The 12,942-nt window shown below is 38.5% G+C and overlaps 1 protein-coding gene across 1 annotated transcript in view; it reads right to left on the bottom strand.

Annotated features, from left to right (window-relative positions):
* LOC106512958 (mothers against decapentaplegic homolog 3) overlaps positions 1-10,619 on the bottom strand; it is a 28,839-nt gene extending 18,220 nt beyond the window's left edge. Inside the window, exon 1 of the mRNA XM_014001528.1 lies at positions 9,797-10,619. Within this exon, the coding sequence (XP_013856982.1) occupies positions 9,797-9,999 (203 nt within the window). The 5' untranslated portion in view covers positions 10,000-10,619. The remainder of the gene's footprint in view (positions 1-9,796) is intronic.
* Positions 10,620-12,942: the final 2,323 nt, after the last annotated feature.

The following is a 12,942-nucleotide window of genomic DNA, read 5'->3' as shown; positions in this document are numbered from 1 at the left end:
GTTCATGTGGAGAAACATATCCCACAGACATCACCCACTTTCTCTGGAAAAGCCATCAGACTTTTCTTTTCTAACAAAGGTTCAGATGGGGGTGGGGGGCGGGCTACAACCACACACTGTGAGAAAAAAATCTGCCAGTGGCACATAGGTGATATCATAGTGTTCTGAGACCAGTGAAGTGGGGCCTAATGTGAAATACAAAACCAGTAGACAGACGATCGGAAGGATTAGACTACAAATAACAGTCTAGACTCAAAATCTAGGGAGACGGTGGAGAGCAGGGAACCATTACTTTTATTGCTAATAGTCAATGAGTTGAGCAGAAAGTCTCTTTATGAAAACAAGAAATAAATTAAATGTATATTCAGCATACAAATCATTAATAAATATTTTTCTGCAGACTGCAGTCCAGTTAGGTTGTATTCCCACTGCTGGAAAGAGTGAACCAGGCACTGAAATTAATCTTTAATCCTTTTATTAAATGGTTGTATCCTCAACCAGTGTGCACTATACTGTACTARAAAGTGCATTATCAAATATTTTAAAGGATGACTCATCTTGGAACGTTTCATCGCTTGCTGATGGTGTGTTTTCTTGACGAGTCACAGCTGCTTTAGTGGAGGAGTTTAAGCAAAATGAGAGTGGTGATGTTCACTCGCTTTTCTGCGTAAACACACCCACAGAGTTCTAGGCAATTACGCAATACTTCACATATAAACCTGTAAGAAAAACGTCCAGCCAGCAGCTTGTGCACAAAATGAGTTCTCAGAGGCAGTGCGATAGCAAGAAGATATCATTTTCATCACACAACTGTGTCAGTGAGAACGAATATCTAGATGTGTTGCAGAGCAGACTTCTGTAATATGATAAAAAACTAAAAACTACACGAACTGAGTTATWTAAAGTCAGATTTGTCCAAGTATTACAGTGAATAAATAAAATTACTGACAAATAAAAAAATATTCACAAGTGCCCACAATCATGAAAGAATTTACAAAATCACACGTACACACAGCACAAAAAGAAGAACTGAAACAAATACCAAAAGCCAAAAATAAATCACCAGATTAATGACAAGTGAAACTGACAATTTAGATTTTTCTTATATTTACCAAAGACTAGTCTTTATTCATCCAAATCTTAAAAGTTTCTTTCACAAAGAAAAATATGATTTAAATCAATTCAGAGAGCAAATTTTAATTATTGTTATTAGTGTCCAGAAACTAGCAAACGAGACAAGGTTGCAGTCTGCTATGTGATTTTATTCATTCAAACCTTTGAGCATCAGCTCTTCTCTACTCCAACCAGCCTGCACACTGTGAGAGAAAACCAGATAACCCATGGTTTTTCCAGTGGTCCTGTGCAAGTAGGCAAAAATGTCAAGTACTGGTTTGTCAAAACATTAAGTATAAATTCATTCTGGTGGACAAAACATGTAAAACATGGGAGTGGACTAAACAGAAAATGATCCTCAGATGAGCTCTCTCGTCCCTCATGGTTTCTCTTTGCTGCTAATAGATGTCCTTGACAGTAAAGCGCATAGTCTTATCTTCACTTTAGTTCTCTGTTCTTTCAGGAGAACTAAATAGTGCTCGTCATTAAAAATGCATTTAAGCTCAACAAAACAAACATTTTAACAGGCATCCATCAAATATTAACAGGTTGTAATTGATTTGTCTGTTGAAGTTTCAAATAGCCATGGATCCCCGTTTCCTCTTCAACCTTCTTATCCTTAATGTCAATTAACTTTTACTTGTTTTCTTGAAAATCCATTGCTCAGTTTCTCCATTGGGACTTTCATCAACATCTCTACATGTAAACAAAACCTCTTTCATTTGTTAAACTCTTGTTTCTTCACATCAGTTTAATTTCCAAGATGCATCCAGCTGCAGTGAAGTGGCAGCAGCAACAGCCAGTGGAGCACAAAGAAACATTTGTTGTCTGGTGAACACGTGTGTGTGTGTGTGTGTGTGTGTGTGTGTGTGTGTGTGTGTGTGTGTGTGTGTGTGTGTGTGTGTNTGTGTGTGTGTGTGTGTGTTTGTGCCTCATGCAAGTGCACTCCCCCGCAGATAGTGAGACAGCCAGGGCCAAGTCGAGGCAGAGTTGTCTCTAACCCCTCCACCCATGGTTTCAAGCCGCAAACCAAACAGCAGCCCACGCCCTCCTCAAAGCCCCAGCAGGCAAAAAGAGCATTCCTCTGAGCTGACTAACCTTAAACACACACACACACACACACACACACGCACGCACGCACGCACGCACGCGCACACACACACAATGATTTAAAGCTGTTCTTTACTTAGTAAATCATTCTTAACACTCTTGATAAATATTTGACACATTTTAATTACCAACTACCCATAAATTGTTTTTGCTTTAAAAGATTTTACCAAATAAATCCATATATCAAAAAAATAAAATAAAAAACAAGTCACAAATTTGAAAGTACTGTTTAACCTGATCAGCTTTATAAAGATGATGAATTGTGACTTGTACACATGAAGTAAACACCATAATACATCCGTTAAACACACTCAGACTAATAGTTTATGTATATGTATTGACAAACAGTCCTTATCTGGTTTCTGTCAACCACATTAAACAATGGAAGCAATCGTAGGCTCAACTGAAAAGGAAAGCCATTGCTGTCATTAGAGTGGTGAGCCAAACACAGACAGACAACACACATAAACTCTCTGTGACCTGTCTTCTGTCCCTGTTTAACAATGTTGTCTTGGATGACTCAGGTGTGATAGTTGACATTTAGTCTGAATGTGAATGAGAGAGGATGTGTGTGCTTAGAAAAAAATAACAATAATTCAAACCTGAATCACACTTAAGCACTGATAAATTACATAAATGGTAAAAAAAAAAGAAGGTAAAAAAGGCAGTATCAGAAAAGACACACATCTGCATAGTTTTTGTCTTTCAGGAGAACAAAATAGTGCTCAAACAACAAGCTACGGTAATTTTTACCAAAATGTTCACTACTGCAATAATATAGTATCTGAATCAATATCTTACAAAGAAATACCAATCTAAATGGGAAACAGTAAAGCATTCAAGAGTTAGACAAGCTCTAAATATTCTTTCAGATGATTTTATTTATTTATTTATTTATTTATTTAAAATGCATAACATTTCTAGCAAACACCTGCTGACTTGACAGGCACAACCTTTTATTTGATTAAAAAACACATTTGAACTTGGTCACAGTTCATTCTGCAAGTCCACTGCTGCAGGCAAAGCCATGCTGCAATGACATGCTATAAGGCAATGTACACTTGTTTTTACATAGTAAAAACCATGTCTAGTCAGTGTGCATCGCCAATGCAATAAACACTATTGTATTCCTGTTTCTCTATTATTTTTTTCTAAAATGCATAACATTTCTAGCTTCTTGCATAACACATTGCAGTGTCTTCATCTCTTATCTTCAAATGCTATGAAATTTATTTTCTTGTGAAATTAAAGTTGACAAGATATCATTTTGCAATGAAAACAAAAAAAGATGGGAGAACTATAGTTCATCTCTACAATGTTAAAATTACTTGTAAGGTACGCTATAACTGTGGCTACGTTCACACTGCAGGTATTAATGCTCAATTCTGATTTTTTAAAAAAATCAGATCTTTTGGTATGAATGTTCACATTACATTTTAAATGTGACCTGCACCTGACTCCAGTGTGAACGCTACACAGCGCTGATGTGACACGCAAAAGTAAAAGACATGATGTCGCATTCAGCTGGCTGTTTGTTTACAGAGTTAGCATGGATGCTATTGTTAACACGTCGAATCTGAAGTTATTTTTAAATCAGAGCTGATTAAAAAATTATCTCAAATGCTTGTTTAGGTCAGTGTTTATATCTGAACCTGCCTCTGACCAGGATGTTATGATGAAGCATTTTATTTTTGGAACAAGCTAGAAATAAAGTATTGACTGAGTAACTTTAGGATCGATACGCTCCGCGACTGAGGTTACTGACGTTACTATCTACACGGAGAATTAAAAGTAAAAAGACGAAGTAACTGGACTTGTGTTTTGGAGCTGTAAACACATGGAGCTACTTAAACAGCGAGACTTGAGGTTAGTGTCTAATCGATCCTTCACCCCCTCCTCCTGATGAAAAAGTCAGATGGAATGTGACATGAGCGTTCACACTGCAGTCACTTTGAAAACATCAGATATATATCCGATTTAAAACCACATACTGAAACGGCCTGGGTCGGATTTGAAAAAAATCTGATTTGTCGCGTTCAGACTGTCATAAAAAATTAAGATATGGTCGCATGAGGCAAAAAAATTGGATTTGGGTTGCAACTGCCTGCAGTGTGAACATAGCCTATAAACACTTTACAGTTTCTTTGTTGAAAATGTTAAGACTAGAAGATGACTTTTTCAAGAGAATATAATCAGCAAATACTGTACATTATGACAGCCATCTGTTACCAAAGAAAACAATAAATGCAGAATTACCAAAATAATACAAAAATAAATAAAATAAAATCCATTATATCAATGTGTTATCTACAACAACTATCACTGCTTGAGAGACTAGCATATTTACTATATAACAGCAAACACAAGATCAGAGTTTAAAATCAGGTTGCTACAATTCTTATAAGACATTACCTCACATTGCATCAACTGTGATAATTAAAACCAGTTTAAGAAACAAAAGAAGAAAAATCACAAGGTCAACCTTTAGACAGTCCAAATGGCTCGATAAAGTCAACGTGAAAGGCTGTTGAATAAACTGCACTGCTTATATAATTTGTCTGGCTTTTACGCATTTGGAGTATGAAGCAGTGCAGGTACTGTATATGCAGTGTCTCCTCTTTTCAATAGCTGCATTGTGTGTGTGTGTGTGTGTGTGTGTGTGTGTATTTAAATATAGTTACCCAGACAGAAGCAGACACGCTTCTTTTCATGTTGACCGGCTGTCTAGCTGAAGACAAACCAGTTCTATCTCAGCTATTACATCTTAATTTCCTTTCTGCACGCAAACCACACTGACCACARTCTCTCACTGATAAGCTTGAGATTCCATGACTCTGCCTCTTGCCAAAAAAAAAAAAGTCTGCTTTCCTTTTTCTCCTTGATCTGAACCCTTAGCTTTCTAGGTTACCTGTCTCTTTTATACTCATCTTTCAACTCTTTTTCTCACAAGTTCTTTCCATTAACCCCTTTTGTCTTCATTTATTGACCATAAATGTCTCATTTTAATTCATTAAAGGACTTTCCCCGAGTATAATGACAAAGCCCTCTCCGGGATCAAACACAACACTGGGAATCCCCAAACGCTCTTCAGTTTTCTACATCCTCTGTAATTGACTGAACATTTCTCTCATTCCACTAATGAATAAAAATCAAAGCTTTTGAAAATTAAAGAGCTAGCATACTCTGAAGGAATACATTTCATGCTTCATCTTATAATGAAAAGGGACAGAGTTTTAGCCTTTTTGGTCAAATCAAGTCAATTTTCTGAAAGTTTTACTCAAACTTGTTCAGAGGTTTATGGGAGATTTTGCTAACAGACAACTGGGGTTGACTCCAGTATGTAAAGCCAAAAATTTAAATAAAAATCTTGACCTCTTTGTTGCGTTCAGAGTATGTGCTGGGAATGGATTTCTTTTACTACAACACCAAGTTTTACCGCAATATCTGTAATACTGGCTGAGCTATGGTGATGTTCATTTGCTGTGGCGGACATCTTGAACTGGACTGACTCCAGATGTACATCGAATGATTACTTTCCGAGAGTTTTATTCAAGTCCATCTAGTGGTTCTTGGGAAATTTGGCCAACACCACAAAAATACACACAGTCTGCTTTTATTATTGCACACTTTTCTGTGGCTGGTGATAATAAACATGAAAGTTAAAACTTGATTACTCTGAGTGATGAGAGACTTAAAAGAAGAAAAAAAACATCCAAATGTATCTTCAAACCTCCACAGTGTTCTCAGCAGTGTTACAAACATTTTTTTCCTAAAACACTGAACATGGTGTTCTTTCAGTCCTCCTACCTTCCTTCCTCTCCGTCAAGCACAGATTTACTCTAAATCTTTGATCATATTTTATCTGAGTTTTTCCTCAGTTTATTCCTTCTCCATGTCCTGACATGCAGAAGTGTGAATCAGACTTGTTGCCAAGATGGATGTGTGTACACAAAACAAACACAATAAAAACCCTGGCCWAAACCCAGCGTAAGTTCAGGTAGAAATCCACTCCCACAGGCTCTGTGAACTGACACAACACTCACATACCACATAAATGCATCACAAACYATTTATGAATTACCACAAAGATAAATTTGAGAAATTGTTACCAGAACATCCTCTTTTTTGCACCAAGTCATGATCGACAAACAGAGGATTTTTTTTGACTTTTGTACGCAATAAAAAAGGTCACCTCTAGTAAAATGTGACAAGATTACTGCAGACGGATTTGAAGAAAAAAAAAACCACTTCACATGTATGACTAACACTAATGTGAAAAGCTGCAGACCAATAGACTTATCAATGACTAAAATCCATTAGAAGTCACAAAAGTTACACAAGCAGTGTGACAGATGATTAAATTAAACCTAGATAACAGCAATGAACCAAGATCTTAAATATGCTGGTTTTATCCTCTGAAACACGATGTATCATTATTTTCAATGGTTAATTGAGGAAAACGTGTTTAGATCAATTTTGAGAATTCAGGGATTTGAGAACTTAAATTAAAATTATTCTGAAAACAATTCAAATCCAGTTTCCTTATTTATGTAAAACATTCAAAAAGTTCATCAACTCAGAGGTTGGTAAGCCTCTTTTCATTTAAATAACCAAATTATTATTTTTGCTAACATGGTGATCTTGAAGTTTGGTCCCTTTAAATCACACATTAAATAATGTTGTCTTCATTAAAAATGCTTCCCTAAGATGAAACACTCTCATCATGTTGATTAAACTTAGGAAACACTGATGATTATTGATAAAATAAACAAACAAAACCACATAGAAGTCTTTAATGTCAAATCAGACAATTTTCTTATTTTGACTTTTTGCCTGTTTTCCACTTTGCTTCAGGTTTCTTAAGAAAAAGCAGTCTTGGCTTCTGTTTTTAAATGAAGATGTCAATTAAACAGCAGAAAAGAAAAAAAAGTTAGTCATTGTGTCACGCTCAACATTTCAGGCTTCCACACATCACGCACACACACACACCCCTAAACCATAGTGGGTTTCTATGGGCACACACACTGCATAAATCAATGTTTGTTACTAACCAAAGTTTACAGCCTAGAGGAAGAAAGCATTTCAAAAAGCCAAACAGAGGAAGGGATAAGGAAGAGCAGGTCAACACCACAATACCAAAATTGCCTGTTGTTGAGTGACTAAGATTTGAAGTTGGGAAGGAGCTTCAGTTTTCACTTTTTTTTTCCTATTACGTTCTTTAAAAAGTAAAAAGGCTTACGGTATAGTCCAAAACCATAATGACTTGATAAGCAAGTAAAGCAACTGCCCTACCCAAGCATGAGTCAAAACCAGATACATGGGACCAGCTTCGAATGGGAACCCAAAAAGACTGAGTGATGTTTTTTTTTAGGATGGGGCTTTACCTCTTATATATGTCTGTACAGTAAAAACACTCACACCAGAACCACACCCAAAAAAAGCTCTCTGAACCAAACYGATCATATTATGATACTATAGCAGGACTGAGCACTTCTAAGCTCACATTAAACTTGATAAATGTTGCACATCTTCATAAAATTTCACTGTCATCTTTAGGGTTTTGTCCCTTTAAGACTTTGTTTCCCACAATAACTCTACTCTAAACTGCTACATGATACGGCCCGCTCCAGTCCACAACCTGATGCAGCTATTGACCCGATCAATATGCAGCGCTGACTTCCTTCAGCGCTCAGCATCAGTGCAAACCATCATCCAGAGCAGCAGCAGTCGTGACCCCCTGAGCCCCCAGCAGAAAGTTCATGTGTCAGAGATATAGGAGCTGACCTCCCCATGGACAGGCCAGAACACGCAGGCAGCTGCTGTCAGCCAGCCAGAGCTTGGGGGGAATTAATAGAAACAGCATCTCTCCAGGGACACTGTTGGACCACACCGATGGACGGATCTGATCTGGGGTCATCTTAATGCACTCTGCCTCTTCCTCTCCACATTAGCACAGAGGAAACATAAAACCTTGATCACAGCAGACATTATTTATCTTTTTAGGTAGGCCCGGCTCTGAACGCTGGCACGGGCTCGTGGTAGCTGGGATATGCACGCTTGTGGCAACTGAGAATGTGGGAGTGCCCTGTCAGGGATTTAAATTTCATCTGACACAGTGTGCTGTTAAATCTGAATGGTACACACATGCTGARCATTTTTTTTATTCTTCTGTAGATGAAAGCAGGCGTCGGGCTTTTGTATTACCTCTAATGACAAAATGCATGTATTTTGCAGACTTTACAGAGAATAAGATCCTGCTGTCAAGATTTAGCCAGAACAGCAGCTGAATTAAACACGTCTGCTTCTTACAAATGTTACAGAAAAGTGCTCAATCCGATTTATTACCATTTTCATGAGGCAACAGAATAGCTGACAGCAGTTTTTGTTGGTTTGATTACTTTGATTTACAGCTGCAGTTAATGTTCTCTTTGATTAATGAGGTTTGCGCATTTTTTTTTTACAATAAATCAAGCAACTGCTTGGACCGAATCGCAAAAGCAGTTTAAAATCACATCCATCATTTCCATAGTCAATCATATCTACACTGTGCTGCTAAAYGCACGATTTAAGTCGTCCTGTTAAACGCTACAAAACCTTTGCTCCAAGTCTTTTAATAATGGAGATGACAAATTTTGCTTTAAAAATAGTTCATTATCATTTTGCTTATATGCACTTATGACAAGATGCATTTGTTTAATCTGTACATATACTGTATCACAGAAAAGTAACTAACTTGATGCATTTCTTTTACACTGGTTGCACCCTGCCTGGCCTTTCTTATTTATTTATTTACACATTATCGTTTTGCAGATTAGTCCAGATCAGAACTGTTTGTGCACAACTTTTCATTTTACTATAAGACAGTATCTGCTAAAACCCTGAAATATCCCCACCAAATGTATTTTAATTAAATGTTTATGTTTGCAGCGCATCGGGCCTGGGACAGCTCTCCATCATGGGAAAGAGATTATATTACAAGTGTCAGGATGTTACAGAACCACCAGCAGTAATTTGATGRCAGGTTGTTTGTTCAGAAACGATGCAATGATAAATAAACAAACAGCTGGAGAGACACAGGAGTGAAAGAACCGAGTCGCCTACGCACAAACAACGCTAGAAAGCGTCCCAGATTAAGGCCAGGTTATATAACTTGGACTACATTAGTGCTTTTGCAATGCATGCGCGCTATTGGCTAGTTATGCACAGCTTAAAACCTGTTTTGGCAACATTATTTGAGTCTGGGAATTGCTTCAATTCACTTTAAGTACATTGTAATAATATATGACGTCAGTAGCTCACAGACTAATAGATATTTGAGCCATGATTAGCTGTTAGCTGGTCCAAGCATTAGCCTCCGTGTTGATGTATGGTAAACAAACAAAAAGGAAATCACAGTTTTGCAATATCGACGCAAAAGAAAAGAGCTGGAAACTTCTCTAAGTGATGATGCGTTCAGGTGCAACACGTAGAGGTAGATGTAGGGTTTAATTTTACATGTCAAAGCGGTGAATACAAACACAATGTTTGAAGTGGAAGCGTATTTAGGATGCGGACCTCCGAGCCGTGTGCTTACCTCGGTATGGTGATGCATTTCGTGTTGGCATTCTGGGTGGTGATGGCTTTCTCCAGTTCGTCCAGCTGTCCCGTCTTCTTCAGCTTCTTCACCAGACTTTTTACCGCCTTCTCGCACCACTTCTCCTCCTGCCCGTTCTGCTCGCCTTTCTTCCAGCCCAAAAGTCTCTTGACAATGGGGGGAGTGAAAGGCAAAATTGACATCTTTTTTTTTTTTGAGTTCGGTCAAGTCCGTCCGGGAGCGTCGAAAAGTCCTCTGTGTGTTCTCTTCTTTTGGACGAAATAGAAAAAAACAGCCGCCTTTAAACGGTCCTGGCAGCGAGGATGAGAGCGTTATTTAGTTAGACACCGATTAATGTTGTTTATTTAAAGCTACGCAGGAGCATCTCAGGGTCAAACTCCTCAGTTTTGTCGCCCTAACTCGGAGCTAAACGGCGGACTGTGCACCGGTAGTCGGTGTGTGTCGCGCGCTGGATTTTTTGTGCTACTTCGCCAACAAAAGTAGTTCCGCCTACACTTCTCAAAACCGTGGTCGTTTCAATGAAAAAATATAACTTAAATCAAACCCAAACCACGTCTATAACTAGAACATTAAACATAAAAGAGCAGCGATTTAGCAGAGCGTTTAATTTTAGTATTTTAATCTTCAAGCTTCAAAGTTTTTGTCAAGTTCCAACGCATCCGCGGTGCTGTGGTCCGTCGACTGAAGTCTGCTGCTTGAAGTCTGCATCAAATGCAAATGCAGGAACTGCTGCTCAGACTCTCCATTCAGGGCTTCAGGCTGCTCACAGCAGACCCCTGGGCAGTCCGGCAGCCGGTCCGGAGCAGCTGGCCAAATGGGCTGTGCTGATGTTGCACAATCCTCAGCCTTTTACTCCTCACGTTCATGTACGTGCACGTGGCTCGCAATCACGCACACAGATCACTCCCTTGTGCAACATCATGATTAAACTTTTCATCGCATCTTAATGCGCTTAGAAAATACAGTGAAGGGGGAAAAAAGCATATGTAAGCATAAGGTTTATTTTTATTTTTTTTATTTTTTTTTGGAAACTTGTCCTCAAATTAGACTCTGAGTTTATCTATAGGCTTAATTATAGTTCAAAGATGGCTACTACTTTGGTTTCCCACACATACACACGACCACACACACTGTAATAAAGTTTAGGTTTTACATTTTATGACTTTGCATGCTTTCACAGTAATTTTGTGTCTTTATGTCTCTCCACAATCTGGTTTTAAGGTTCTCTTGTCTGTTTACACTATTTCTTTCATCAAAAGAGTTTTCTACTTATAGCTGTTTTGGAATCTGTTTTAATTCTTATTTTAAGTGTATTTTCTTTAAGTGCCTTTGCTTTTACTTTTAGAACTTAGTAAAGAGCTTGTTTCTTCACTTAATAAAGAGAACAGGTTCTCAATCCATAACAACAGATTTTTTTTTCAAAACAAGTGTGAAATCCCAGCACCTTGAAGCTTTTGCTCATTTCTCGGAATCATTTAAATGGGTCAAAGTTGGAGTTTAACATTTAAATCGCTCAGCTGGGGTCTATAAAGAGGAACTGCAGTGCTTTGAATTCCTCCTCTACGTACCCCTGTTTCATCACTTTTCTGAGGAGTGTTTCAGATCAACTCGTTTTGAGGCTGTCTCTTTAACTCCAAAGAAGGCGCTTCACACCTCCAGCTTCCAGAACAGCCCATTCTAGTTTGATGGAGGGGTTTACAAATATAAAGTGAAGTAGAAACTTTATTTTTTATTTATAAATGAATTAAAAGATATCAACAAGGGAAAACTTGTCCTGTTGGAGCCAGAGTCGGAGCCAGACTTGCATTTTAGCTCAAAATTTTCTCTTAAAAACTGGAAGTGAATTCTTTTTTTAACTTGTCACATCTTCTAAATGAAACACTGAAGCAAAAAAAWAAAAATCCACTTATGTGCCCACCAGAGTCGTCTGCTGCTCAGGGTTAAAACGATTAAAGATACAACTTGTAGTTTGTGCACAGCGACTGTTTGAGACTGTTTTTCTTTCGGCCTGTGYCAGGAGTGAAATCAGGGAGTGACCGACGAAATAAATGGCAAATTTGATGTGCTGCTGGTAGCAGCATTATTTATTTTGATCTCAATTCCCTTTACAATTTTTACTTACATTCACCAGAATGCACCTTCCTTTGGTTCAAATCAGATTATTACAAAGGTTTTCAGCCACATCTTCAGAAATGTAAAGTAAATCTCCTCCTGTACTTGGCAACAACTCAACTGTTGTTACATAAAAGTTCTGCAAGTGTTTGCTGTATAAACACCGCAAGTCTGAGATTACCATCAGCAACACGGGTTTTTCCAGAAATTTCCTGTTGTTGTTGTCGTTGTTGTTTATTTTCCTGAGTGAACAGCACAGAGGAGCTGCTGCAAGTTAGAAGGTGATAAAAGTCACTGCACACTCACTTGCCTCCGCCTGTTAGACACATATAGGCTCAACAAGGTGGCAATTTCGTTTATGGCTTGGTTCAGACTCTAAATTACAGCCACAGCCAGGATCACACACACACGCACAGGTTTGTTTTGATATCCCCGTGGGGACCGTGGATTGACTTCCATTCATTTTCTGGTAATTTTACAGCCTGACCCTGACCATTTACCCTAAAATTAAACTCACAGCTACTTACCTGACACTAAAACTAACCTAAACTCAATTCACACCTTAATCCTAAAACACCCCCCACCCCTCCCGCCCCATCCAAAATTAGTATCCATGCCCGTGGGGACCAAGCATTGGTCCCAATGATGAGCATTCAGTCCCCACGAGCCTGCCTTTTTTCTGGAAAATGGTTCCCACGGTGTAGCAAAAACCTGCCCACGCACACACACTCACATGCAGAAACACCCCCTCCTTCACACACACTGCGTGTCAAAGAGTCAAGTGCCAGATAGAGTGTGCAGTGCGGAGCTGAGCTCATCACTGGGAGAGATAGTGGAAAAGTTTGGTGTGTGTGAAGCTGCTTTTGTTCTTCGGGCTCCAGAAGCAGATTTATTGTTGAAGGTGGGCGTCTCATTAGCACAGCTTCGAAAGAGCTGTAAATGTGCTGCGCAAAGAAGCTGGCAGTTGTTTCCATTTAACCTTTTGTCGTTGTTTTTAGTAAAAAATAACTCAG

The sequence above is a fragment of the Austrofundulus limnaeus genome, unplaced genomic scaffold, assembly GCF_001266775.1.
Source record: "Austrofundulus limnaeus strain Quisiro unplaced genomic scaffold, Austrofundulus_limnaeus-1.0 Scaffold9, whole genome shotgun sequence".
Taxonomy (NCBI): domain Eukaryota; kingdom Metazoa; phylum Chordata; class Actinopteri; order Cyprinodontiformes; family Rivulidae; genus Austrofundulus; species Austrofundulus limnaeus.
Note: the sequence above shows the minus strand (reverse complement) of the source record. Positions and strands in the feature narration are given on the sequence as shown.